This window comes from Morone saxatilis, unplaced genomic scaffold, assembly GCF_004916995.1.
Source record: "Morone saxatilis isolate NCDOM2014 unplaced genomic scaffold, NCSU_SB_2.0 Contig16, whole genome shotgun sequence".
In the NCBI taxonomy this organism is placed as follows: Eukaryota; Metazoa; Chordata; class Actinopteri; family Moronidae; genus Morone; species Morone saxatilis.
This window is the reverse complement of record NW_023339718.1, coordinates 6,167,595-6,194,999: the sequence shown is the minus strand read 5'-3', so window position 1 is coordinate 6,194,999 and position 27,405 is coordinate 6,167,595. Positions and strand designations below refer to the sequence as shown.

General features: G+C 40.5%; 1 protein-coding gene across 1 annotated transcript; it reads left to right on the top strand.

The window, feature by feature from the left end:
* The first annotated feature begins 191 nt into the window (after positions 1–191).
* Positions 192–17,703, top strand: tmem161b (transmembrane protein 161B). Its single transcript, XM_035658738.1, has 12 exons — positions 192–424; positions 5,918–6,021; positions 7,147–7,227; positions 8,719–8,816; positions 8,935–9,091; positions 10,571–10,722; positions 10,830–10,890; positions 11,005–11,145; positions 12,140–12,253; positions 13,244–13,418; positions 14,378–14,474; positions 14,572–17,703. Exons 1-12 carry the CDS (start codon positions 422–424, stop codon positions 14,865–14,867), a joined length of 1,479 nt encoding a protein of 492 aa, XP_035514631.1. The 5' UTR covers positions 192–421; the 3' UTR covers positions 14,868–17,703.
* Positions 17,704–27,405: the final 9,702 nt, after the last annotated feature.

The following is a 27,405-nucleotide window of genomic DNA, read 5'->3' as shown; positions in this document are numbered from 1 at the left end:
CAAAATGACAAAACATACCTAACTCCTAAATCAAAATAAAAAAAAACTGCATACACGTGCATTTTCTGCATGATAAAACACATTTAAATTTGAATTCTTTGTACGAGTGCGAACAGTTAAACCCTCGTATTTTACTCGTATGTCTACAGGCACACGTGAAGACGCCTCCTTGCCCCAAATTGCAGCGTGACCTCTACTGCAGTTGAAAATACCTGCGAGCGGAAGGTTGTGGAGCCGTCGATTTCTGACCACACAGCGCCGATCTCTGCGAGGATACGATGACCATTTGAATGAGAAACCCCTTCATTTTGTGCACCACCATCGCAAGAAGGGCCTATGTGCTCCTCGCCGCTTGATCTCCGCCTCGGGGTGCTCAGTGTTGTCGGGGAAGAAGAGTCCGCTTTAGCTGCACTGCATCAACATGGTGAGTGTGGCAGGCAGAGAGCACCTGAACGCAACGGCGTCTCTCGTTTCTCGCACTTTATTTATAGAGCATTGGTTTTGTAACGTCGCTGAGTTATTCTGTGCGTGCAGATAGTTTTGTTGTTGTTGTTGTTGTTGTTGTTGTTGTTGTTGTTGTTGTGCCTTGCAGCTTTAGCTTAGCTGTGCTAGGACAGTGTGTGTAGCTGCTCGGCTAGCGGTAGCTAAAAGTGGACGTCTGCAGTCTGGGGACGGTTTTAAGTGGTGTTAGCCACATAACAGTGTTTGGGACTATTGGTATTAGCTTGTGTTGTCGGATAGAGGTTGAAGATGAGTTATGTTTTGCCTGAATGTGTCATACTAGCACACAGTTAGCATGCCATTGAGCTGTAGCAGGACACCGTTGGGGGAAGTCAAGGTGTGTTCACTTACCTGAGCTGCTCGGTTTGACCTCAGGATGCCCTCAGAGTAGATGTAATTAGTATAATTACTCTTTTGATGTAGCTTATTCGCAATTTCACAAACATTCGTTGAACACTGACGGTTAAAATCAAATGTCATGTTAAGGACTTTCAGAAACCGGTCAGGAAAACGTTTGATGAGGGGAAATTGATGATTCATATGTTCACTGCAAGCTGTACTGTGTATATAATATTATACTAGTCAGAAATGGACAGTTCTGGTTGCATACATTGTAGTGTTGTTTTGTTATAGCACTCATTATTCCCAAATAATGTCAACCTCAGCACACGTAAATCTCAAACCGTAAAATGGGATGAAACTTAATAAATTGTCTCCAACACAATCGGGGAGTTTATCTTTGTTGTATTATTCTGAATATTGAGGTAAGTTTGTATAATTCTTCAGATACATGTTCTCTGTAACAGCTGCCAGGACAGGAAAACAGTGACAACGTGTCGAAAATAGCATTAGTAATGTGGAAATGATCACCAGGCAGGTCGAGCCACTCATTCTTCAAATCAAGTGAGTGGTGTCTCTTACTGCTATAGTGTTAGTCTCATTTCGAAGTACAGTATGGCCCATATCAACAGCAATACGTCTGTGAGAAAGTGTAGTAAATATATTCATTCAGTACAGGTTAGAGAGAAGGATTAAACACACTCAAGAGTAGTCCAGATGAATGGAACTGGGAAAGCATCAGTCAGTAAGGGGTTCCACTGCTTCAAAGTTAGTTTCATGGGCAAAATAGTAGTGAGGTGTTTGAGCTCTTATTGATGGTGGTTATCACTGCAGCTCCCACTCCTTACCCCCTACAGATTTCATTTGGTTGTTGTGTGGAGGGGGTCAAGCGGACTGGGCAAGATAAGAGAGTCCATGCTGGCTCAATTTCCCCCGGGCCTGAGATCCTTGCAGAGCCCCCACCGAGTATGGTCAGCATCCACCAAACGAAGGCTGTGTGCTTTTGACCTATATAGCATGACCATTACTCAGACGGAGAAATGTCTTGAGTCAGAGAGGTTGTATTTGGTCACGCGTCACATCTTGAGTGAGTATGATTGCCAAATTAATGGCACCCACTCTCCCCTCTGTGACTCCAGAAGAGGTATTGACTTTAGCTTTTGCAGCTTACCTCCTGCTGGGTGACACTGGGGATCCCCATGACCAATCCAAAAACTAGGTCTAGTAGCCATCATTCACTTCCAACTTCTACACCTACTGTATTCTGACATAGGTTTAACCTTCACTCGGAAATACTTTTATTAGTATTACGCACAGGGTTGTTCATTATGATGAATGTACGCCTGTGTACAGTCTTATGTTTGAAGCAGGATATGTGTGAACTTAAGTTAGCACATGCAGCCCAAAAGCCCACTTCTTGTCATCTTGCCATTGCAGAAATTCAATTCAAAGCTTAATGCTGAAGGCTGCACTTAAAAAAAAAAAAAAACGTGGACTGGGTGCAAAAATTAATTAAAGTAAGAGATTCGCAGAAACCAGAGAATAGTGAGCTTGGGCATCGTTATCAGTGTTTGTTGCTGGAAGGAGAGAGTATTGCGCACAGACACTATAACAATAACTAAGCATAAGGTATGCTTCATGCTGGCCAGGATCTGCCAAGGACCCGCTAGACGATGGACCGACCCAGACGACACATTTTCAGAATCTGCATGTCAGCATGTTCGAGTTTTTACTTTTTGAAAAGATTGAGTCCTATATTAATTTTCCATTCTTTGAAATACTTTTTCCTTAATGGACCAACAATTCTTTAGATTGCCACTAAGACGCACATTAGGCAAAGTACATTTCCCTTTTAGGATGAATTCAGGCTCTATTGAGTAGAGGGCAGGGAGCTTTGTTTAGCCTAATATTATTGATGCGTCAACATCACGTTGAGAAAACAGAGGCCACAGGGTCTGTTGCTGTATATTCATGTGATGAGTTTTCAAGTGTAGATTCACTGGTATGTCTCCATGTGCTAGCACAGATAATAAGACTGTTGTTGGCAAAGAGAAAAAACTATTTTATTGGGGATTAGTTAACTAATTGGTTCTCTTTGCTCAAATGTGTGTGGGCACAGATATCAATGATTCCTGCTGATTACCAAAGAGATAGACCAGCCTGCAGACCTTACCCTACAGTGAGTGGATAAAAGCGCAGCATGGAGAGAATGATTCTGGCCTCTTAAGCTTAAGTGAATATTGATCTTAGAGTGCTGGGTTGAGATTGAGCTCCTTATGTTACTAAATCTGTGGGTACCTACCACAGGAGTGCTGGCTGTTCATTCTCCTGGGCACATGGAGGCTGACATCGTGACAGACAGAGCAGAAATGAGTGAACACTGTATTTACACCACAAAACGTACTCACATTACAGTTGTTGGTTGGTTAATAATTCAGTCCCTTATAATCAAACTTAGACTGACTGGTTCATTGTGATCAATACATTTGTGTGCCTTTTCATGATATTAATCATTTGTCACTCTGTCAGTAATTTGAAATTGCATCAGTCATACATATTGTGATTTTGGATATGGAACTGGCTGATATAGAGAATTAAATACCTGCTAAAAATGCTGTAAATACAGTACTGCCATGAAACAGTCTTGCTCATTGACTTCCTAATCCAACCAGGTACATTCAAGGCAGCAGCACTTTGGTAGAAACTGTGTAGAACAATCTCTTCTGGTTGCCAAATGTCAATCACCTCAAGGGCAACGAGTGTTTTGGGTGTTTTTTGTCGTTTTGTTTTGCTAATGGGTTCCCCCAAAATAGCGAATGAGAGATGCTGCTCAGCGACAGACTGAAACTAGGTGGATGGAACGGCACTGCAAACACTCCTGCGTGAATATATTGGCAACTGCCGGTTGTTGGGCTGACAGCGGCCGGTTGGAAGGTTTGAACATATGACCCAACCCTGTCGCCACGTCAGCCAACGCTACGTCAGCACGTCTACCCCAGCTGCAAATTGTTGACTTGAACTTCACCAATCATGCAAGACGCGGCTGTAGTAGTGGGGAGTCCCAGGCACTTTCACATACCATGCTATTTACAATGCAGGCACTTGGGAGTGGATCTCAGTATTGTTATACAAGTATGACGGTAGCCTAAAACATTACACACAGTAGCCACAGTGTCTCTTTTTGGTTCTACAACTCATTTAAGTTGTAAATTGTCATATTATACACTCCTTTGTCCTACAGACTGCTCTCCTTGTCTGTGTTTATGGTGAAATGAAGGTCATTCTGTGTTTGAATTCTGGATCTTAATCAAGGTTGCTGAGCCTAATCTTTCAACTTTCTCTTCTACAGTATTTACCAAGAAAATATGCTTTCCTTTGGTGTTTCACGTAGACTGGTCCAAAGCAGCTTATGCTTTATTGGCTGCATTATTAATCAAACACCTCATCTAGATGAAAGAGCCATGTATTCTCGTAAATCAAAAATATTTATCCTAGGGATGCACAATATGGGGTTTTTGGCCGATATCCAATATGCCGATACATGTGTTTTATTTTTCAACGTAATTGCAGAAAGCATTAAGTATCTCAACCCCTGTAGCTGAATTAACATATAATTATGCATACTCTTATCGTTAGGGTCCACTGGCAGATGCAGACATAAATTAAATGTTCACATTCAGATTGTAAAATTCATCCTACTGTAACTGTAATTGGATGATGCTCTCTCTGAGACAATCCTGACAACAACCAGAGTAAATTTAACCCATTTCACAGGTTGCAAAACGAGTAAATTAATGCAGTTTCTTCTACAATTGTACAGCAATTAAAGAAAGAACACTGATAGACATAGTGTGCTCTTTTGCACACTGCTGAATAAATTAGCCTAAATCAGTAGGCAACATATTGTTTACAGGCCATTGCTTAAACTTAAAAAGTAACTGAATAAAATAAAATCGGATGAGAGCTCACGTAAGGCCACACCTGAGAGATACCTGCGGCAGGTCACCATGTGCTGGTTGTCCAGAGAAATGCACTCCATGTAGCTTCTAAATGATTTGTTCATATTTTTTAGCCCTTGTTTAAGGACTGGAGAAGAGGCTGCTGAAAACAGTTTTTCACTTGTGCCTGTTTCTTTGTACTTCCCAAATTTCTCTTAATGATTGGGATAACAGCTCCTAAGATAAGTAATTCAATTTGTAAAAGGAATGACCAGCATTGAGCAATGCTCAAACTGAAACTTGAAAAAGACCTCCACACCACAGGCATGTTTGTCCCTCTTTTACGCTCACAGACGTGGTAACGTCGTCTTTGCCTCACGTCCCCTTCACAGCTTCAAGCATTTAGCCTAGTTAATGGTGTATTTTAAGTGTCATCTATTGGAAGAAGTTTCATTTTAAAGCCCTTTAGCAGCATGCCGATGACGTGCTGTTACATTGTGCATCCCTATCCTACGGGACCATAAATGTTCTTAGCACATTTCATGGAAGTGCACAACTAGATTTTGTTTACAGGTTTAACTTTTGGCCGGATGGTGGAGCAGTATATGATGATCTGATCCATTTGTGGGGACCGTGAATGTTAATGCAGAATTTCATGGCGACAGAAGCATTATTATAATAAGTCTTTTGCCTCACCTCTGTCAAATACCAGCTTACTCACTCATTATACTGCCAATGAACTGTCCTCAAACACTAGAGGTCATGCTATAGAGTTTAACCTGTCACATACATACACACACATACATACGTTTGTTTGTGTCGCTAGATAGTGTATCAGGGAAACAGTCGAAATCTGTAATCAGCATGTTTGTTGGGACAACATACTGTATGTGTCCCCATTGAAAGACATGCGGGTGTGTTTGTGGGTATGTTTGTATGTGTGTGAGGGCATGTTTAAAGAGAAGTTGTGACACCAAGACTTTTGATCTGAGATCTGTAATATAATTTTTTTAAGGTGCAGTTTGAAGATATGCTTGAGGCTTTCAGTCTACAGTATATAAACCTATACATATGTGTAACTGCTTTATGGTATGTATAATTATTATTTAAATGTGATTTACCCCATCTTTTTTCCGCAGGGTGTGATCGGTGTGCAGCTGGTGGTTACCATGGTAATGGCCAGTGTAATTCAGAAAATCATACCTCATTATTCATTTGCGAGATGGCTACTCTGCAGTGGCAGGTAATGTAGTATCCTGTACATGCTGTTTCAGATAGTTTCTCTAAATGCTACAGTTTCATTTCCACAGTTGCCTTCTTAAAGGTTGATTTCAAAACGAGTCCGCAACAATAGGGATCATAATGTTTACACAGATGACAGACTGTTCAAAAGGGTTTGGATAGAATAATAAGAAAAAAAGGATCATTAAATCATACTGCAAAGACCAAAGGGCATCAAATTATTAGGATGACCCGAGAGGACGGTGCGTAAAAATAAAGTGCCCGCCTCATTTCCTCTCATTAGTGCCACATATGTTTTTCAACAGTTTCTTGGAACACATTAAATTATTAATTCATTTTTCTTTTCAGGGCACTGTTGAAACATTTTTCAAAAACTTTTTGCCTCAAGCATGAGGTCTGGAGTGTCCCTCCCGAATATTTTGTAATTAATTTTCCATAATAAATAGATGTTTATGGTGTAAAAGAAGCTGTGCTCTTTCTACTTTCCTTTGCCACAAAGAGTGCTTCTCATGATGCTCTGACAAGAGGGTTTCTAAACAAAGTTAAGGAGGGTGCCTGAGATGCTTGTCTTCAAAGGAGGCTCTTAAATTAGCTCCTTTTTCAAACTCTGCCCTTAAGGACAGATAACCTTCCTTTTGTAAAGCCTCTAACGAATGCTTTTTAGATGCGTATCAGAGTCGCTGATACAAACTAAAACACTGAGAAATGTCTTTTTTATATGTGTTTTTGCAAGTTAATAATAAAGCTCAGAACTGTTACAAATGTAGGCTTTGAGTTGTTCAGAGATGCGAGACTTAATGTCAATGCTTCCAAGAATATTTTTCAGTGAGATTTTTTAAATTATTGCTTTAGGGAGAGATGTAAAGACATTTTAAGCTTTTAACATTAAGAGAGTTCATCTCAATCTTCCAAGAAATGGAAGTGAACAGACAAGTGATGACCCAAATCACATGATCAATATTTTATACTGTGTGTTAATAATTACATACTAGGACAACAAACCTAGCTCAGTCAGTTTTTTCCAGCTTTGAAAGTATCTGCCTCATCGTGTCCTCTTTCCTACTCTATCTTCCTCTGTCCATGTCTGAGCCTGATTCCACATCTCTCTCCTTTTCTTTGTTCACAGTCTGCGTTGGTATCAGCACCCCACGGAAGATGAGTTGAGGAGCTTAGCTGGGAAACAAAAAGGACAGAAGAGGAAAGACAGGTAGGTAGGAAGCGGGGGCTGGAATGAAGAAGGGCTATTGTTTGGGGGTTGGGGAACTGCAGTGGCACAGAGGAGGTACGAAAGGCACCCCTTTCATCAGAGAGGAAAGAAAAGATGAGAAGCAGACATTTGAGATGGATGGAGACCACAGGCATGTCAGCAAACAGATGATGCTGATATGTTTATGTGGCTCATTTAAGGCCTGTTTGAAGTAAGGAGACAGAAATCTGTTTTTGTTGTTTTGTTCCTCTATGGCTCTTCATCGAGGCTCAGAACAACTCGGCTTAGAAGTGGCCCTGTCTAGTAGATGTGACAAAAGTTAGTCCTGTTTTTTGGGCGCCATTACTATTTAGGCTATTTTAGGGGATGACACTTTAAAAGGATTGCATCCTCTCTGAAATCGAACAGCATTATGTCTTCAGAGTGGTCAGATGTCAAGCTTTGATCTGGAAGATGTTGATTTTCCTTCAAGACTATTTTGCAATTCAAAAAAACCACTATTGAATTTTTAGGCCTGCAGGTAGAAGTTGAACCATATGTTGAACACGTGAATTTAGTGCCGTTTCCTTTGTGCTCTTCTCTTAAATGTGAATTTCAATTGAAGTCACAACTGAAAGCTAATCCTCACTGTTCCTCATGGTGTCCAGCTTCTAACTTAAGGCGGTTTTTGTAGCGCAGTCCTTTCTCAGGCCCCATATGAGGCAGGTGAAGGCTCTCTTAGCGCCACATGTTCAGTAATCCCTTGAAGAAAAAGATGGACCACTGTCCTTTTGCCAGCTCGTGCCATGCAGCTCCATTCCTTTTGTGAACGGCCTGACTCCCTCAGTCAGGGGTGAAGCTGAGCCCCTTTTTTTCCTGTCAGGTGCCTCAGAGATGAAATCTGTCCAGGGCATGTTTGGCCCTTGAGTCTTACAGTGGCATTGTCCTGTGAATCCAGCGCACACACGGGGCTCAACAAACAAAGCCCAGGACTGAGGAGGCCCACCAGACAGTTCTTCAAGCCTAAAGTAGAGCTCCCCATAAGCCTGCTGTTGCCAATTTAGCACTACCTATCTGTTGCCCTATCCCTGCCTATCCCTCTTGGTCATCTAAGAGTCTAGTAGTATTAGTTGTAATAAAAGTAGCTAGACCTCTGTCAACTGTTAAATTTGGATGCCAGAGCTGAATTAAATATCACACCAAAGAAGGGGTTTTACCTGTGATGGCTTTACTACCACTACTCTTTGGGAGGTAGAAAAAGTAATTTGAAAACATAAATTCAACCTGAAGTACTCAGACCATCATCTCACTAAGCCTGTATTATTTATCAATATTTACTGTATAAATACAAAATAAGAGTGCAAAAATGTGAGTAACTGCTACTTATTTTCAATTGTATAAAAGGCAAGATGAAACAAATGATCTGAAATGATGTTTACCTGCAGTTTGTAGTTGCTTATTTCTGTTATCCTGACTCCAGTTCTTGTTTTGCTGCTCTCTTTTTTTCCCTAGAAAGTACAATGGTCACATAGACAATAAGCCACTAACGGTTCCCAAGGACATAGACTTACAGCTGGAGACGAAATGCATCACGGAAGTGGACACATTAGGTATAAATCTAAGAGGGCAAATGGTTAATAAAAGTTTTCTTTTCAATTACACTCTTTAAGTGTGTATATATACTGTGCTGTATATGTTTGGATTTAATTATACTCCTTATGCCCACAGCATTGCACTACTTCCCAGAGTTCCAGTGGCTGGTGGATTTCACAGTAGCGGCAACTGTGGTCTATCTGATAACAGAACTCTACTACGGTGTGGCTCAAGCCTCAGGAGAGATGAACATCAGCGTGGTCTGGTGCCTGCTAGTGCTTGCTTTTGTCATGTATCCTTACATCAGTGACTCTTTACACCAAAACTAAACTGAGGAGACAGTCCGATAAGAAATAGGGCTAACCAAGACGTAAACTGTTTTTTGAACTGGTAACACATTTATGCTGTACATTATTATGTCTGTTAGTGGGTTGGAAACATTTGAGGTATTCTATAGACTCTGCGTTTACACATTTCTATAATTTTCACTTTAGGTTCTTCACAATACTATATGTCATAGGTTGACATCCTTTTTGTTTTTAAGAGACCGAATCATTCCAGATTGATTGTGTGATTGCAGCAGTGGCGAGGAGAGACTATAAAATACGCTCCTACTGGCTTGACTTCCAGGCAGCACCTTTATGCTCCACGGCTACCTGCTATTTTGCTACACCGAATGATGGTTAAATAATATGCATTATCCTTGCCACCAACCACAGGGATCAATCTTTCCAGTGCTCCTGGTCGGGCCTGGCTCACCGCGGTCAGATGGTGTGTCATTTCCTGCCTACGTTGGAGATTGGAGGCCCAATTTTCACAGCCCAACAGACTGATACGCTTGGGGAAAAGGACAGACTGTGGAACAGATGAAATGGGACTATGAAGATGAAGATGAGGGAATATGTTGGCTCAATATATGTGTTAATAGGACACTTGATTTCAGTTTCCCTATTTCAGCTCTGATGATATGTTTAAGACTCTTGCCCTGGAGATCAGCTCTGCTGCCTTAACCTTCACTGATAACCCGGGAGCAGCATGCTCTTTAAGTATCTGAATCTTCACATGAAAACCTCACTTTTCCTCCCTCATTTTACTGAAATTTAAAAATGTGACTGCATATCCTTACCTTTGGCCAATGTTGACAGGCCAACTCTGGCAGTATATTAATTGTAGCCCCACCGCATGATAGCTCAAACATGACTATTTCTCTTCTCAGCCTCATGCTGGCTCAGTGTTTATACAGCTGTCTTCACAGTACTGTGGAAGGAGGGGGGAAAAAAAAGAAAGAAGACTCCATTCGATTGAATGCCATTCTTGAAATGGACTAAAAGGGAGAGAAAAATTGCCATGCTGTCACCTGAAATCTCTCTGGCAACCAGAGTTCGTTTTAGAAACATGCTCTGTCCTTAGCCTTCTGATCAGTGTAGACGGAGAAAGAGTAAAATACAATTACAACCTCAATGGCAGGCATTGATGCTAAAGACCCACACATGCTTGGCATCAGGGTTTGTGCAGCGTTCATGGGTGGAGGGGGGCCTGTAAGTATGCACAAACTCTGTGTGTATTTCTGTAAAGACGAAACACATTTTGTGTGGTGAATAGCTGTGTGTTACTGTGTTCTAAATGTTTTGTGTCGGTTGATTGTGGAGACTTATTTCTGTTTGCCTTGAACCTTGAAAGGCATTGCAAATATATCTGCAAAAGCAGTTTGTATTTGCTTTGTATGCCAGTGTGCTTCTGGAGATGTTTTTCCTTGACTCGGTCCCCACAGAAAGACCCTTTTCTCTCTAACGGCCCACTACTTCAAGCTGGAGGAAGGAGGCGAGCGTTCACTTTGCATTACCTTTGCTTTCTTCTTTTTTGTCAAAGCCATGGCCATTCTCATCGTCACTGAAAACTACCTAGAGTTTGGTCTGGAGACAGGTGAGTGCTCTACCGTGCTTCTCCCGCAAATGACCCCGTTAGTCACAACCAAATTTGATTACTTTTGGCACCAGTGAGTCACTGTCAAGTATTTTTTTCATTTCTAGGTTTTGCAAACTTCTCTGACAGTGCGCTACAGTTTCTGGAGCACCAGGGCTTAGAGTCCCAGTAAGTACAAAATCAGTATTCTCTCAGTATCATTTTTGTTTTCTATGCCTTCATGAATTCTTTATGACTCATGAAACTACAGTAGTAACTCACTATGTGTTTTCTCTTTCACAGGGGTCCCATATCTAAACTCACCTTCAAGCTGATCCTGGCCCTGCTTTGCTCCCTGATTGGAGCATTTCTAACTTTCCCTGGTCTACGATTGGCCCAGATGCACCTAGATGCACTCAATCTGACCACAGCTAAATTTACACAGTGAGTCCACTACAGTAATTGTCTTTACTTCTGTGTTCACTCATGTATTTTTCATTGAATACTTTTGATGTCTTCCTTATTCTTAATAATGAGAATGTAAAAGGTGGAAAGTCACGGCAATCTTTGTTAAAGCAAGACCTTAAACATCCGTTCCTGGTCAGGAAATGTTTTAATGTGCCTTATTTTTTAAATACTTTTGCTTGTCTCAATGTGTTTTGTAGCTGCTTAAGGACCCTTTTCTAGGATCAGCCTTGAGTTTGGAGTCCAAATGTTTATCCTCACTGGTATTTTTAGGTGAAAGCATATAACTTTCATGCCATCCTCCTTAAATGAATGACTTGTTTCTAATGATAATAGAAAAAAGCTTTAGGATAGCCTGCTATATCTGTGATTCTGGGCTTAATTAACACATGATGTGCCACAAACATAGTGCTCAAGTAGTACCAAGAAGCCAAATATAGTGCAGTTGTACTTGTCTCCTACTATTCAGTGTGTGTCAGATGCGAAAGAGCACCCTGTGAGTCAGATGAAGACTTCCTAGTTGGGGCGGATTTCTATTTCAGAACTCACTGGGTGGCATGTCTACGACCATGATAGGGGGTGCAGAGCAGGGAGCACGTCGCATCCAGATAATCCACTTTGGCATAGCAGACTCTCCAAAATGGCCTCCTCTTCCATTCCCCCTCTTAACTGTCATGAGCTTACATCCTCAGACCCTGTCACTAGCAGGGATTATCTCCGAGCCCTTCAAAATCTGTGCCTTGGTTATCTTCTCACCCCTCTCAGGGAAAGTTACATTGATAGCATAGACCTTATTTCTCACTATTTTAACTTCATATTTAGATTATAAAAGAGAAGATTTCAATGAGCTGGTTGTTTATTCATATATGGAAGTCACTGATGATGATTTTTTAATTATCAAGTTGTTGGATGTTTTTTTGTCTTTAAACTGGTTAAACTGTGCATCTTCTCTTTCACCTCCCTTTTTCTACAGGACTTTGCTTCATATCAACTTCCTGTCCCCTCTTATCATGGTCCTGCTGTGGGTGAAGCCCATTACCAAGGACTACTTAATGAACCCTACCCTGGACAAGGAGAGTGTGCCTTTGTAAGTAAAAGTAATTATGTGGTTCCAACAGTTGGCAAATAAATTCCAATTTATACTATAAATAACTTGTGTATACAGTCATAGTCAAATTTGCAAAGAAGAGATTTAACCCACTTGTTGTTGAGGTATATTGTAGGAGAAGTTAACTGTAAGTGTGTTACTTGAAAGTGCATAATTATATTCTTTGCTAAGAGTTAGAACTCTGTGGTAAAAATGCTTTGTAGCTCATGTATGAGATTGCCTAAACATTTCTTGAAAGCAAGAGAGTGCTGAAGGTGTATTTTCTCGCACCTTTTTTTGATTGATCTGCACTTGGTTGGCAAGCCGGTTGGGCGCCCTTGATATCTAGCAAGCTAACTACCTGCCATTCAAACAAGAGGGACAGGACAACAATGCAAATATGTGAAAATAAAAGTAATTGTGGTTTTGTGCTGGAAAATGGATGTAAACAATGCAACAGCAGTTATGAAAATGGAATTTACAACAGTTCAATGAGATAAGAAATGTATTCAGCTCGTAGATGAAGTGACAATACACACGTTGTCTACTCTGGTTAAAATTACACTGTAAACAAATTTAGTCATACATCAGGGAAAGCTATATTGTGTCTCTAACTGCTGTCATTTGTGAGCTCTTTCTAAGATAACATCTTTTGTTGCAAGTTTGAATTCTGTCATGTGTCAAAACTTTCTTCTGATGCTGACTGTGACTGTGATACCATCAAGGTCAAACATGATTAAGCCCAATTTCATGTTACAGTACCCCCTTTTCACCTTTTTTATCTCTCAATTTCATCCCCTTGTACTTTTTCTTCTGAGTTGTTTATGACTCCTTTGCTCTTACCACCTTTTCCTGTCTCTCATTGTCTCGGCCTACCATCCAGATGATGGAGCAGATGCATGATGTGTTGAGTTTGCAGGCCAGAAAAAGCTGTCATCCCTTCATCTTCCTCCCCTCTCTTACTCACTCCTGTCTTTCTATTAATATCAGGATGACTGAGCAGACGTACGATACGTTGCGCTTATGGACCATCATACTGCTGTGTATACTCCGGCTCGCTATGATGAGACATCATTTGCAGGCCTACCTCAACCTGGCCCAGAAGGGTGTGGACCAGATGAAGAAGGAGGCCGGACGGATAAGTACCGTTGACCTGCAGAAGATGGTGAATAAGATAATAGATTTAAAAAATCCTTACTATACCCTTCTCCAACTCTCCATCAATTTAAAAAAAATATATCATTATGCCATTAAGCACATGCTGTACTGTTGAAGGGATTAAAAGGCAGAGCACTGTTAAGATCAGTAATTCATAGTAACCGCTTAGATGGAGCCACCTTGTTGGAGGTGGAGAAATTTAGGAGTAAGCCCATTTCCCTTTTATTAAAAGCAAATATAGACGCATTTAGGTTTCGGTCTTTGTGAATTAAGGAACAGAGCACAAAACTCAGTCATCTACACACAGGACATGCATTATGCAGTAGGCAAGCAGCCCACCTGTGGTGCACTTGGAAATTGGATACATTATCAGTGAGTGTGTTTAGGACTGGTATGAGTTGTGGCCAAACACATCAGCTCCTATCATTGCCTCTAAAAGCCCTCCCCAACATGAAGTATTGGCAGTTTGGTCTAGTTTAGAAGAGACCCTCCTATGTTACAACTCCTATTCTTGTTCTTGACACAAGTGTTAATATACATCAACCTAAATAATATAATATATAGCGCTGCAAATACAGGTATACTACCAAGAATGTCAGTTGTTAGTTGAATTTAATTTCTAGACTTGGTGAAAGAGTTGTGGTCTACAACCGAGTGATGAAGATGTATGGCCAAGTTTCTTACTTATTTTTTTGCTAATGTGGTAGTTGTATGAACTGAAACATCCAGTGACCATCATCAGTAATAATCCCATTTGTCTAATAAAATCTAACAATATTAAAACTAATATTGACCAGCAGGCTGTATTCCTACATTCGATTATGTTTGAAGAGTTTTTTTTTCCTCAGAGAAACAGAAAGCAGCTATGAGAGTTTGGTGTTAAACCTTCAAGTCTTACAATAGGCTGTGTTTAACAGTTTGCGTAAAGGACCATATAAATGCAATTCTTGTCTGATTCCCCCCCAGGTTGCACGTGTTTTTTATTACTTGTGTGTAATCGCACTACAGTATGTGGCACCACTGGTGATGCTCCTACATACAACTTTGCTGCTAAAAACCTTAGGTGAGTCATGTACTGCTCAGTGATTTTCCAATTTAGAATATCTCTTTGCCCACCGTAGGTTCAAGCAATTTTTCTCCCTTTGCTTTATTTATGACAGGTGGACACTCCTGGTGGGTCTATCCCGAAGAAGACCTGCCTTGCACCCACGAAATGAACTCTGACTCTGTGATGGGGGTGGCTCCAATAGCAGCCCCGGCAACAGCTACGGTGGTAGAAACAGGAGCCAGGGCGTCAGTAGCCCAGCTGTCAATGGCCCTGGGAGGCCTGCGGACTGTCTTCAGCCCCTTGCTTTTCCGGGGCCTCTTCTCCTTCTTTACTTGGTGGATTGCTGCCTGTCTGTTCTCCACCTCCCTCTTTGGTCTCTTTTACCATCAGTATCTCATGGCGGCATAGCATCAACAACCCAGCAGTGGCAGGCAGACCCACACAGGGCTACTGTGTGTACGGCCTGATCAGAAAGGACTGAGCGAGGACAACAGAGGCCTATTGATGACTCTGCTCCACAACTCCTCCTTTCCCTCCTCCTTTCCCTCCTCCCTCTGACCACCCCACAATGATTGACCATATCATCAGAGCTCCTGGTTCAACTTCCAGTGCTTCCTCCACAGATGATTCTGTGAACTCTTGTCATTGTTTTTACTACTACGACCACTACCTTTTTATTTGGAGAAGATTTATAAACCTTAATAACAGACGGACTGAAAGTATGAGTTAGAAGAATATTAATCACTGTCTGTGTATTGGCAAAGTAAGAGACTGGAGACAGGTCCAGTTTGCTGTATGAAATATGATTGCAAGGAGGGGAAATACTGTATCTATCTGATTCTGATGACAATTAATTGTACATGTGGTGTGGCAGTTCTGCACAGTTCCCCCAGTTTTAGGGAGGCCAGTAGTGAGAGTTTAATTGATGTTCCTTTTTAATACGTTTTCACAACTGGTCATATGTAATCCATCTACATCCTCAGCTTCATGATGTCATCACGTCTTTTACTGAGTCCTTAATGCAGCTTCTTACAGACTCCTTTTTAACTAGTATTGGATATGAATTACATCACCGACTTATCCAGGAAAAAAACTTCTGGAGTTACTCTCCATGATGGGATGGATACATGCTGTTAAGTTTTATTGGTTGGTTCTTATATGCAGGGCCCTGACATAAAGAGTCATGCAACTATCTATATTCCCGTCTGTATCTCCATGATAGTTCTAATTTCCCACAGTGACGCATTGTAAAGAAGCTGCATTTAGATCACAGAATATCATTGAATCTGGAGATCTTAATGGAGGCTTCATATTAGCCTAAAATCACTTTTTTTTCCCCCTTTTTTTTTTTTTTTTAGTTTTGTCGGAACTTATAAATGCCATACTTGTGCCCCAATGTGTGTCTTTTGAGCACACTTAAAATATGTGTTCACGCAAAATAGCTTTTTAATGTCTAAATTCCATTGCTACGGACTACAAAAGTTTCTGAATAAGTCTTAAAATATATGCGGCAAGGACCAACGTGTCTGAATTTGTAGGAGGAGGAGGAGGGAGGAGCAGCCGGTGGATATTCCTTGACTGGCTGGTTGGGTAAAGCTGTCATGCCGCTAACCAGGGTTACACCATGGACAACCGAAGAAGAGTTGTTCCTGCAGAGGAGGAAGAGATGGGAGACATCTCACTGACTTGAAGCTCATGTATTTAAATGTGTCTAATTGAACTTGCCATCAAGGACAAACTTAGTTTTTTAAAAGAAAAGGCGTTCCAGCAGATTTGTGATGTTTCATTTACATTGTGACCTCCCTGGTTTTATCTGAACCATTTTAGAAGCTATGAGAGAATTTTAAGCTCTTTTTTGAGCAGCAGCAATGATTTTAAAGGGAGGACAACACTTAGGGCTCAGTCAAGGTATGTGCTTGTGTCCGTGTGTCTGTCTGCATGTATAGGATCTCTGCTGTAGGTCAGCTGTAATCTGAAAGGGCATTGTGATCAAGGGGAGATGATGTCAACTACTGTTGATAGGGTACCGCCTTCATGTTCTGCGTTCCCTTTTTTTTTTTATTTTTTTTTATTTTTTTTCTTCACTTTTACCCATCCCTAGCTTTTGAGAACAATCTTTTGTTTGTTTTTATTAATTTTCTAACTGATCAAATTGTGAATTTGTAAGTTTTGATTTTTAAAATGGTGCCAAGTGAGTCTGTTCCCCTGTACCGATGTCTGTAGATTTGGTGTCTGCTAGTGTTTGAAACTACAACTGGACTACAACTCTGCGGCCTTCTGTTTTCTGTAGATCCATCTCGATAAAGCGGGAATCACAAGCTCTGGTTCACAACAGGACATAATAACAGTATTTACAGTGTCTTTGCACACTGTAAATCTTTGATGGGTATGTACGCACAAACAGTCATTGTGCTCATGAAGCACTGGCCCAACATGATTGTCCAGTTTATTCAGGAATGTAGGGTACGTGATGATGCCAGATTGATTACAGATCACACAATCTGGAGGTTCTCTGGCATTTGCTTTTGTCATTACGTTTATTATATCATAGAGTTGTAATTATGAATTCCAGCTCTGTGAGTTTTGTACAGAAAACATTTTACAAAGTCGAGCAGCACCATATCACATTTTTAAGCTCCTGATGTTGAAAGTCTTAGCTTCAGTTTTGTGTGTTTGAAATGATGGGGAATATGCACATAATGAATGTATCAATCCTGCCTAATTTCTAGATTGTTTTCATACAAATGATTTGTATGGTGAGTTGATTTAACCCCACCCCACCCCCACGCCCTGCTCTTCCTGAACTCATTACTAGTCTACTACCATCTGTTAAATCTACCTTTCAAACAAAATCTAATTTGTCCTAATGACTATTTTTATTGATTGACTTATCTTTGTTTTTGTATTTATTACACATGTCGAGGCCTGTAAACATTTCTAATTTTAACAGCAAACTCTTTATTTTGTTATTGGAATGCATGGTGGCTCACTTCAGTTTTGAAAATGTGTTTGACAAATCAGTTACAGATTAACCTTTTTTTTTTTTTTTAATGGTCTGGTCCGTTAAGTAGCTGGTATAATCAGAATTCAGTGGCCTAATGAGGCATTGTTTCTTCTGTTTGTTACCACTCGAAGTGTTTATTATTCATTGTTGGGTTCACAAAGTAAATTACACACATTGTTGTTCTTTCATGTATTTATTTCTGCTTTAGATTTTGTCTTAAATAAATTATGTTCTTTACTATGTCCTTCATTTATTATCCTTATTCTCCACTAGCTTTATGTATGACCTTAGCAGTAGCACAACAGGGATATGGGTTCATTTACAAAGCTTTAGATGTGTTTGGCACATCTATTTGTTTTGAACTACTGATAAATTCAAAGCAAGTTTCTATAATAAGCCAGTCAGCTCACAGTCCCTGTAACAGTAGCAATCTCAGATGGATGTATTGGTCACGGTCATTAAATGCTGCAGATGACTAAAGGGAGAAACTGAGTTTGGATATTTAATATATCCATATTCACTTTCATGAGTTTGTAGGTCAGTAAATTACCAAAATAACAGCAAGTCAGTATTTCTATTGAAGTTGGCTGATACTCTGTCCCGTAAGAGTGACTAACAACCTTAGAAATGATGCCGCACCAAGGACTTGTTTGTGAAATAGTTAATGGACTCAGTCTGCCTCTCTTTGTTGAATCTCATTCTCTCCTTTCCTCCAAATCATGGCAAAAGGAGTAAAAGACCTTGAAATGGGGTTGCAATGCTACCATTGCTTAGTACTTAGGCTTTTCTCTGCATCTCCAGTGGCTCCTTTTTGGGTCCTCAAGGTCACACGCAAGATTTAAAATTGCGTCTTTTTTTTTTTTTTTTACTAGTGCTCAATAATACTGTAATTGTGTTTCAGCATCACTCTACTTATGAAATATGTCCTTGTGCATTAATTTAGGCAGTCAGTGGCCATCGATCGATTTGCCTTTCTTAGTTTGGCTTCTCTATTCTTATGGGAAAGGTTAGTAGAGTAGATAAAGAGATGAAAATGACAAGCGCTCCAAAACTACTCTTAATGCACATCATTCTCTACAAGTAACATCGGGCCAGTTAATACAGGCCTTGAGTGCCATTGTCCACATGAGCGGGAAAACTGGGCCAATGTATTCATTCATAGGTAGACAGATCAATAAGACAGCTTCCAAAACAAACCATTGGAGAGGTTCTTTTATTCCTCTTGAGTGGAGCCTATTCAAAGAAGTCCCTCTCCGTAGAGCGGCGTGGAGCTCCACTTCGGGAAGGGGAGCAGAGACCCCCACCCTTCAGTCCCCAACACAGCCGCAAGAACTGAGAAGCTTCTGGAGGGGTGACTCTATAATAGTGGGCTTTCTCTCTGACACAGAATGGTGATCCCACCCTCATGCCGATTGTGAGAAGTAGCAGCCATACTTCATGACTGACCCGGCCTTGTATCACGAAAGGCCTGAAAGAGAACTCTTTACTTTGTTTGAACTCCTCTGACCTGTCTTTTAATTTTTTTTACTTTCTTTACAAGGATACCTCCAAATTATGACAAAGCTAAGAAAAACAGAAAAAAGGTCCCCCGCTAAATTCAGTTCCAATTACAGATTGGTTGACTGGGATCAGCATGAAGCAATCACCTTAAATGTAATACATGCAATTATCATCTTTTCATTGCCATGACAACAGCTGAGAAGGTAGCACCAAACATTTAAGCATCTGTAGCTGCAGTAAGGAAGTGGGCTTTTGAAAAACTGACATTTCATTGAGCACATATTCCACAAAGCAATATAAAATAATTTAGAAAGGCAAAACGTAGTGACACAATTCAAAATTAAACAAGCATTTTTATTGATAATTGAGATAAAAGTGCAGTTCATTGACAGGTAGTAAGTACAGGAAACATTCACAATGTATTCAAGCCGTGTTTGAGTAATCAAGACACATTAAAATTGTAGATAAGATATGACAGTGAAATGGTTATTTTTAATAATGAAAAACAGAGAATACAAGTTTGGATTTTGTTTGAATCATGTCAAATGTAACATCCAGTGTTTCTTTGTATCAGTCGTCAAGGAGCATAACAGAATGCACAGAAAGCCAGTGATACACATTTAAGATGACGTAGCATCCATGTTATCCCACACACTGAATTTACATCATTCATCATTCACATCCCCACATATGTGAGACATTGTTCATCTATAAAGCTGTCTGTGTATTATGACCTAATTGAGTTAAACATGCACCAGTTATCAGTGCAAAGCAGGAAAAAATGGGGGAGAAAAAAAAGGAGAGATTCTCGCTAAGCAAAATACATTTAAATCTCGTCATGGTTAAAATTTGAGGTCCACCGCCTCGTGCTAGAAATATGAAATGGCTGGCTGCCCTTGTGGTAATCACCACTGCTCTTACATTAATTCATCTCCAGATGAACATTGTTCCTTTGGGGATTTCCATGCTTCATTGTTGTTGCCCTTTAATCAGCAGCCTCCTGATAGACACTATACTGTACCACAGACACAGTATAGCCCCTTTAAAAGTGTGTGTGTGTGCGTGTGTATCCATGTATTTAGCAATTAAATTAATCGCTTCTCTTTGACACAGTGACACCCCCCTTTTTAATTAAATATGGATTATATTTTGTGTTATTATTCCTAATACATCTTGGCCCTTTTTACTATTACTGAAAATTAAACTAAAATATATTGTGATGAAAGTGCAGCTTATCATTCTCTCAAGTATCACACGGTAACAATAGGTTCAGAAGCACCAGCCTGCCTGGTTTTTGATCAGCCTTTTTTTTTTTATAGCGATCTACCAGATATATTACTATCAATAATTGTATCATTAAAACACGTTTAACTTTAGCTTCACACTCCTTTAGAGTAGAATATTCCCCCATCAAGACAAGCAAATTTCAAATGTTGTATATACAGTCCAGATTTACAGATTTACTACAAAAATGTGCTTAACTGTTAAGCAAATTAATGGTACATTCCAAATTAATTAGCAAAAGCAGCACTACTGTATAGAGCTTAATGTCTTTCATGGTGAGAAAGCAGGGGCATTAAGCTCACAGAAACTTAATAGATTTTTCAAGGAATCATCATGAATGAATAAATGATTTATATATATATTTAACTCTTACTGTGTCCTATTTCTCCTGATGAAAAATCCTACTGTAGATGCCTCTTCAGCAATAACAACCAACAGAGTGGACTGCCCCCTAGTGCCACCAACTGAGTGTGACAGCGTATGGAGGGGGAGGGGGAGAGCCTGCTTGCTTTGAGCATTAGCAGAATGCCAGCTTTTCAGTGCCATCCAATCAGAGAGTACCTTCGTAACGCGTTCATACATCCAGTGGAACTAGGTGGCGAATGCAAATGCTCCAAGATCAAGGTTTCTCCTTGGCAATGGTGCAGCACTTGTTTCTCTCCTTTCATGTCCGAATGATGATGGTGATAATAAGAGGGGAGGACAGGCCTCAGATTGAGCCAAAGGGGGGACGAGGATCGATGAGATCTTTGATATGGAATGCTGCATCATATGATATTAATGTCATCCATGGAGCAGTTTGATTGACACTTTATTAGAACAAATTGTGAGAAATGCACCATTGTCTTCATCCATTTTTCATATTTGAATTGCTGACACTTTGATGCACTTTGGCGAATGTGGTGCTCAAACTAGGACAAAGGAGCTGCAGCCTACTTCACATTTTCTTTGCAGGGTTTTTCTCTTTTCTATTCCAGAGAAAGAATTAATACAGTAACAAACATATTTCTATAATTGCTTACTTTGTGGTTCTATGCTCTTGCAAATGCACTTATATAAACACACACATATCCACACGCACACACACACTTATAACTGAAACCCGCATCATTTTGCTTCAGGGATCCTGTTGTTCTGCGTGCCTCAGGTCCAACAGACTTAATTTTCAGTGTTATATTTTATTAGGCTGATGATGCACATTGCATTCACGGAGCACTTCAACCTCCAGGTCCTCCCACACATTGTTGTAAAGCCAGCCTATGTTCCTAATTAAGACAATGTAACTCTGCGCTGCTTTCACGAAATGTAAAACTGATTGGAATGAAGGCGGCAAATTCAGAACATTACTCTGGATAAAGGGAGACATTTATTTTATGCCTGTCATTTAGCTTGTACCTTAATTACCACGAATGGTTTCTTCATGACTGTGAATACTTTCCTTACAGATTGGTTCTGATGATACTGATATGCATGCAGTGTATATGTTGTAACACTTCTTTTGGAAGATCAGAGGAATAGACATGTTTGAAAATAGAGCATTATGTTTGTGTTTCAACTCCTGGTAGTATATTGTGTGATTGTGAAAGGGTCATTTCAACAATAATATCCTTTCTGACCATATCATGGGTTTGTTTGTTCATTTTAATTGTATACACTGTGATCCCCGGTCCACTGGATTTGACTTGGTAAAGAGAGAAAAGGCAATCATCATTCTTGGAAGCATACTCTATGCCTCTAAAACAAAATTTAACAAGAATGTGTACATTTTCTGAGATATGAGATGAAAAACAAAACAAACAAGTGTTGTCATTTTGTAATAGGAAGCCAAATTCAGAAACTAAATAAACACAAATATATGCACTTGAGGTAATTTATATAAAATGAATGAATATGAATCTTGTCAATCCATCAACCAACATTTAAACCACGACCTTGTTCAGAGAGTTAATTTGCCGATTGATCCTGTTTGTCTGTGAGAAGGTCACATATTGACACCGTGTTGCTTCAAACGACCCCTGACCTCTCACTGCGACCTGCTGGAGTGCATGCCTACCGCCGAGGAGGGCAACAGGTCACTGGAGTCATTTGGAGGAATCCCGAGGGAAACTGGCCCCTGGACACTGGGCCCCGAGCCTCTCTTGGTGCAGAAACACAAACATGCTGTAGCTCCAGTCTCTCCTACTACACTGTCGGCTGGGGAGACATAGAAGTGAACGTAAAAAGAGAAATAGCTGTTTGTGACTGAGACATGGAATACATATTTATGCTGTATATGCATCAAGAGTGGATGTTTTTGCAAAAGACGTTTGCAAAATTATTTGTGTGTCTGCGTGTGTGTGTGTTTTTCCCCCACTTTTTAAAAAGAAGTCAGCTCCATATACACTCAGGAGACTATGGGGAGGGGGGGAACTGAAAAGCTAACTTTTTTTCACCCTGCAATATTTCACTCCAGAATATGAAAAAGGAACAGCTATGGTAGCACACTTTCATCATTATCAATTTTGTTTCTAATGAAAGACTGAGAATTATATATCACTTTTAGCACATTAGGGGGGAATATAACATAAAAATGCTCAATTCCTTTTGAAGGTATTTCTTTTATTCTTCCTACAAAAAGACTATTATGTGGTGGTGAATGCATATTAAGCAAGAAAATCAACTATCATTCATCTTCTACAATGCATAGCTGTAAATTATGGCATTATCTCTGCTGGCACAGAGGGAAGAAGTGGAGGAGGAAAGAAGGGCTGAGGTGGAGATGAGGGAGGGGGTTGAAAATAAAGAAAAGGGTGTGGAAAAAACTTACACACACACACACACACACACACACACAAACCATTCGGCCTAAAGTCAATGAGAAAGATTATGCTTGGTCTTATCCAGTAGGGCCTGTCAGATTTATTTCCAACATCAAGGGACTCTCTGCTGTCTCTAGCCCCATCCGTCAGCGCTCTGTCTGGGTTTCTGTGTGGTCAAAGTCCTGGATGGAGGCTGGGAGTGGAGAGCTAAAGGACGCTGGAGGAGGTACGTGTGTGTATGTGTGTGTTGGGAAGGGGGGCATCTGAAACTGGAGCGGTTGCCAGGGCACACAGACCCGTGGCATTCTCCATCGTCTGGCATCCCAGGGTGCAATGGGAGCACTAGTCCTCGGTAAGTCACCAGTGGAGGTGAAAAGCACTGTCACAGAGATGAAAGGGGGCTTCCCCCCACCCTCTGATCTGTGAGAGAAAAATGAAAAAGGCAGACGAATATGGGGAGAGAGAGCGAGAGGGAGAGAGCTAGAGAGAGTTTTAGAGAGTGTAAAATCGCTCTCACTGTATTTCATGTCAATATGTCTCACATTTGAAATCCTTATTATATATTGGGTGTGGAAAAAAGGGATGTGCTTTCATTGTTCAGGGACATGTCCCCTCTCTCTCTCTCTCCTCATCTCTCTCTCTCTTTCTCTCTCTCCTCCACACACACACACACACAAACACACCATTCCCCTCGCCCGGGCGCCTGTGCCACATCACCCACCCCTGTCGTTCTGCACGATGTAACCTAGCAACTATTTAATTAAAATAGCATCAGCAAGGATGGAGGCTTTTTTCCCTCCCTTGCAAGGATTTCCTCCAATCTCAGTGCTTTTCAGCACACCATGAATCAAAACTGACGCCATGTATGCCAGTCTATTGTACCCCTCACATCCCCTTCTTTGTTTCTACATTTGCTTATTTCCACAAAACCTATACCTTGCACCATTGACACTTGATTGGTACCTGATATCATATATCTGGTGTGCTGGCATTTTATCTGTGCTTTAACTGGCCAGAGATTCAATGCAGGACATTATTATGCCACAGAGTTGTACAAGCAAGGCCATCACCTCTCTGTCCTTCAGAGTAGTCTATCAGGAATAATAGAATACCTCCTCTTCAAGCCCTTCTACTCCTCCTCCTGCTCTTCTTCTTCCCCCCGTGCCTCTTTTTCTCTTTGTATGCCAAATCACAGCACCCTCTGTTTCGACCTAAAAAGAGGCGCCTCTTACCATGCTCTACATGTGTGCCAAGCTCGGGCAATGCAGAGCAATTAGAGGAAATGTGAAGCAGCTCAACATGTCAGCGTACATCGGACTCACTGTCACTCAAACCACATCCATGACTCCTCTGCTCTGAGAAACAAACAATGGAGCAATATTCTGGTTCAGGGCTGTCAAAACAGAAGGCCGATCTCTATTTCTCTCAGTCTTTTTCTATCTTGTGCTCTTTCTGCGGCTAATGGATACCCTGATGTGTCATAGAACAGTGAAGTTATCTGTCCTTTCTTGATTTTCTGCAATGAAACATTCTGTAAAGTACAGGTGCAGCAGAAGGATACACATAACTATTTTCACTTGCCCTCAATACGAAGACCTCTGTCATTACTTAAGAAGCAATGCATTGAAAGTCATGGTAAATGGCTTTAATGATCCTCTCTCCAAATGGTTACATTATAGGGCTGACCTCCACTTCAGGGACATTCATGCTTTCCACCAAAAATTACATATTCCTCTTACATCCCTCGTTCCCTCTTTTCTCAAACACACTATTTCCATTTCTGCAGAGCCACAAAACCACTCCAGGCACTGCAATTCAAACACAAGCATTTAAGACCAGTGAAAGAGGAAAGAGTTAAGAAATGTAAAAGGATAAAATCACAAATGCATTTCTATCTAATAGTCACAGAGAAAATCACTTTAAACCCAGTTTAAGAGGGTGCTGGCATTGGACCATTTAGTACGATCTGTTCAATAAAAAGTATCAATTGATGAAAATCCTCTTAACTTGAAGTATATATTCAAATTCGAACATGTGTCTGACTGACTTGAACCGATTTGAATTTGTTCATATATCTATTTACTTCATATAGATTTTATCTTTAAATCTATATTTTTTGAAGGATAGTTTTACTTATATTGAAGAATTAGCAGCAAGCAATTGCTGCTCTTAGTGTTAAAACCTTGCTAAATACTGTGAACACAAATGTTGAATTTGTGTTCAAAGTAATCAGCCTTTAGACGCAGATGAAAAAAAAACAATTATGTTGCTTAAAATGATGGTAAATGGATTGCACTGTCAAATAACACATCTCTATCTTAAATGACAAAGTGCTTTACAATTTGCCTCCCATTCACACACAGCGATGGTGACGGAGCTGCCATGCAAGTGGCACTGGCCGAACCGACTGGTCGAACCACTAACCCTGTGATTACTAGACAACTCACTCTACCTCCTGAGCCACAGCCGCCACATACATGTTAATGCAGCGATAATGTTTTAACCTTCAAGGGCACATGTAAAATATTCCCCCATTTTCATAAATGTACGTACACAATATGTATCTCTAGGTTTAATTTCGTAATCATCTGAATTCACCATTGCCTATAGCCCATATAGCCTATATGTAAATCTTTGAGAGTGCATGTTAACACATTGATTTGCATAATGGCACATGATTTTGACAGGCAGGACGAGAGAGAGGGACCCCTTGACATTTTTATAATGGCACTTTACAGGGTGGACAAGGTTGGGGGTAGGATGGGATATGTGCGGCAGTATTGCTGGAACAAAATATAGGAACCTACAGTGTATGTAGCACTCATGAAGCAAGACAGTGACCTACAATATGCGTCACACAGAAAAAACTGCCCTGAAAATGAACATAACAGAAATGCATGAAGGATGTTTCTACTATTTAAAGATGTGTTTTTTTTACAAATATAAATGATATGTATGCTACTGTTAAAATTACTCTACTATTTAATCAAATCAAAATAATATTTTGACTTTGCTGTGGCTGTTGAGCAAAATATAAGACCTTAAACTGCTAAAAACTCCAAGTGGCTGTTCAAACTTGTACATAAACTGATTGATGGGAAAAGGCAGAGCATATTTTCATTAGTATATCTATACTGGGTCACATCCTCTGAGATATTCATGTGGATGCTCTAGAAAATCATTTTAATTCTTCAAAGATGACGATTTCATATTTCAGGCCTTGTGGTAATTCTCTCAGAGGCCATAACCTCACAGCATTTAACCTAATTTATCTCAGCCCCCATTGTGGTAATAATATTTTTATACATGTCGGCATTTTTTAACTCTGCTTATGGATTTTCCTCCTGGGTTACATCAGTCAAATTGAATCTAGCAAACATGTCCCTTGTCAATACCGATGAGATTGATAGAGTCCCAAATCACAGAATGGGACATGTGTGGCTGACACAGAGGTCTGTGGGAGAGGCCACCAGCAAATTAAAAGGTCACGGACTTCGATGGCATTCCCTTTGCCCTGACACACGCCCCTAAGTCTTGTCTGAGTGACACGTGCAACAATGCCGTTTTTTCATCTTACCCAAACAGCTCAGACAATGCTACTGCCTCAGGCCATATGCTGCACCTATGGCCATCGACAAGTCCCCCATCCATTCGTCCGTGGGAACGTCGGGTAGACAGAAAGGGTTGTCTGGGGTGAGACCCTTAACCGATCTCCAAGGATAATTTTTTGTCATATAGTCTGGGACATGACAGATACGAGAGCGCCCATAAACAGCAGTCAATGCATGATGTAGTCGTGAGAAAGTGAATCAGACAGGATTGTTTACACCACACAATGATTGTGACACTGCAGCTGAGGAAGTCATTTAGATTTTGTGCATTAATAAATAATAGTAATAATAATAAAATTGATTACATTTACAGTTCTGACAGTTTATCAGTTTTAATTAATGATAAAATATATACAATCTGCACACTCGCGCTGGTGTGCTTTTAACTGTACTTTGGAGCTGAAAAATATCTTATTATGGAGCGGTAAGATGATGTTGGAGGCAGATACGAATCAGAGTCTTGAGTTCAGGTAATTCCCAACAAATTATTTCTACATTATTCCTTGATGCATCTGCTGTATTCGGCACTCTTTAAAACCTGATCGCACATCCGTCTCACTCCACTTCTCAAATCCCTGTCATCCTGACACGCATACACACACTCACACGTACACAGACACCTCATTAAAATGCATAAAACCCTGCACTCACACACACACCCCTGCTGCATGCATTAATTAGCACGCTGGTAACAAGCTAGCCTCTCCATTCACACCCTGAGCCTCTTTCATTAGCATGACAGTGGCTAG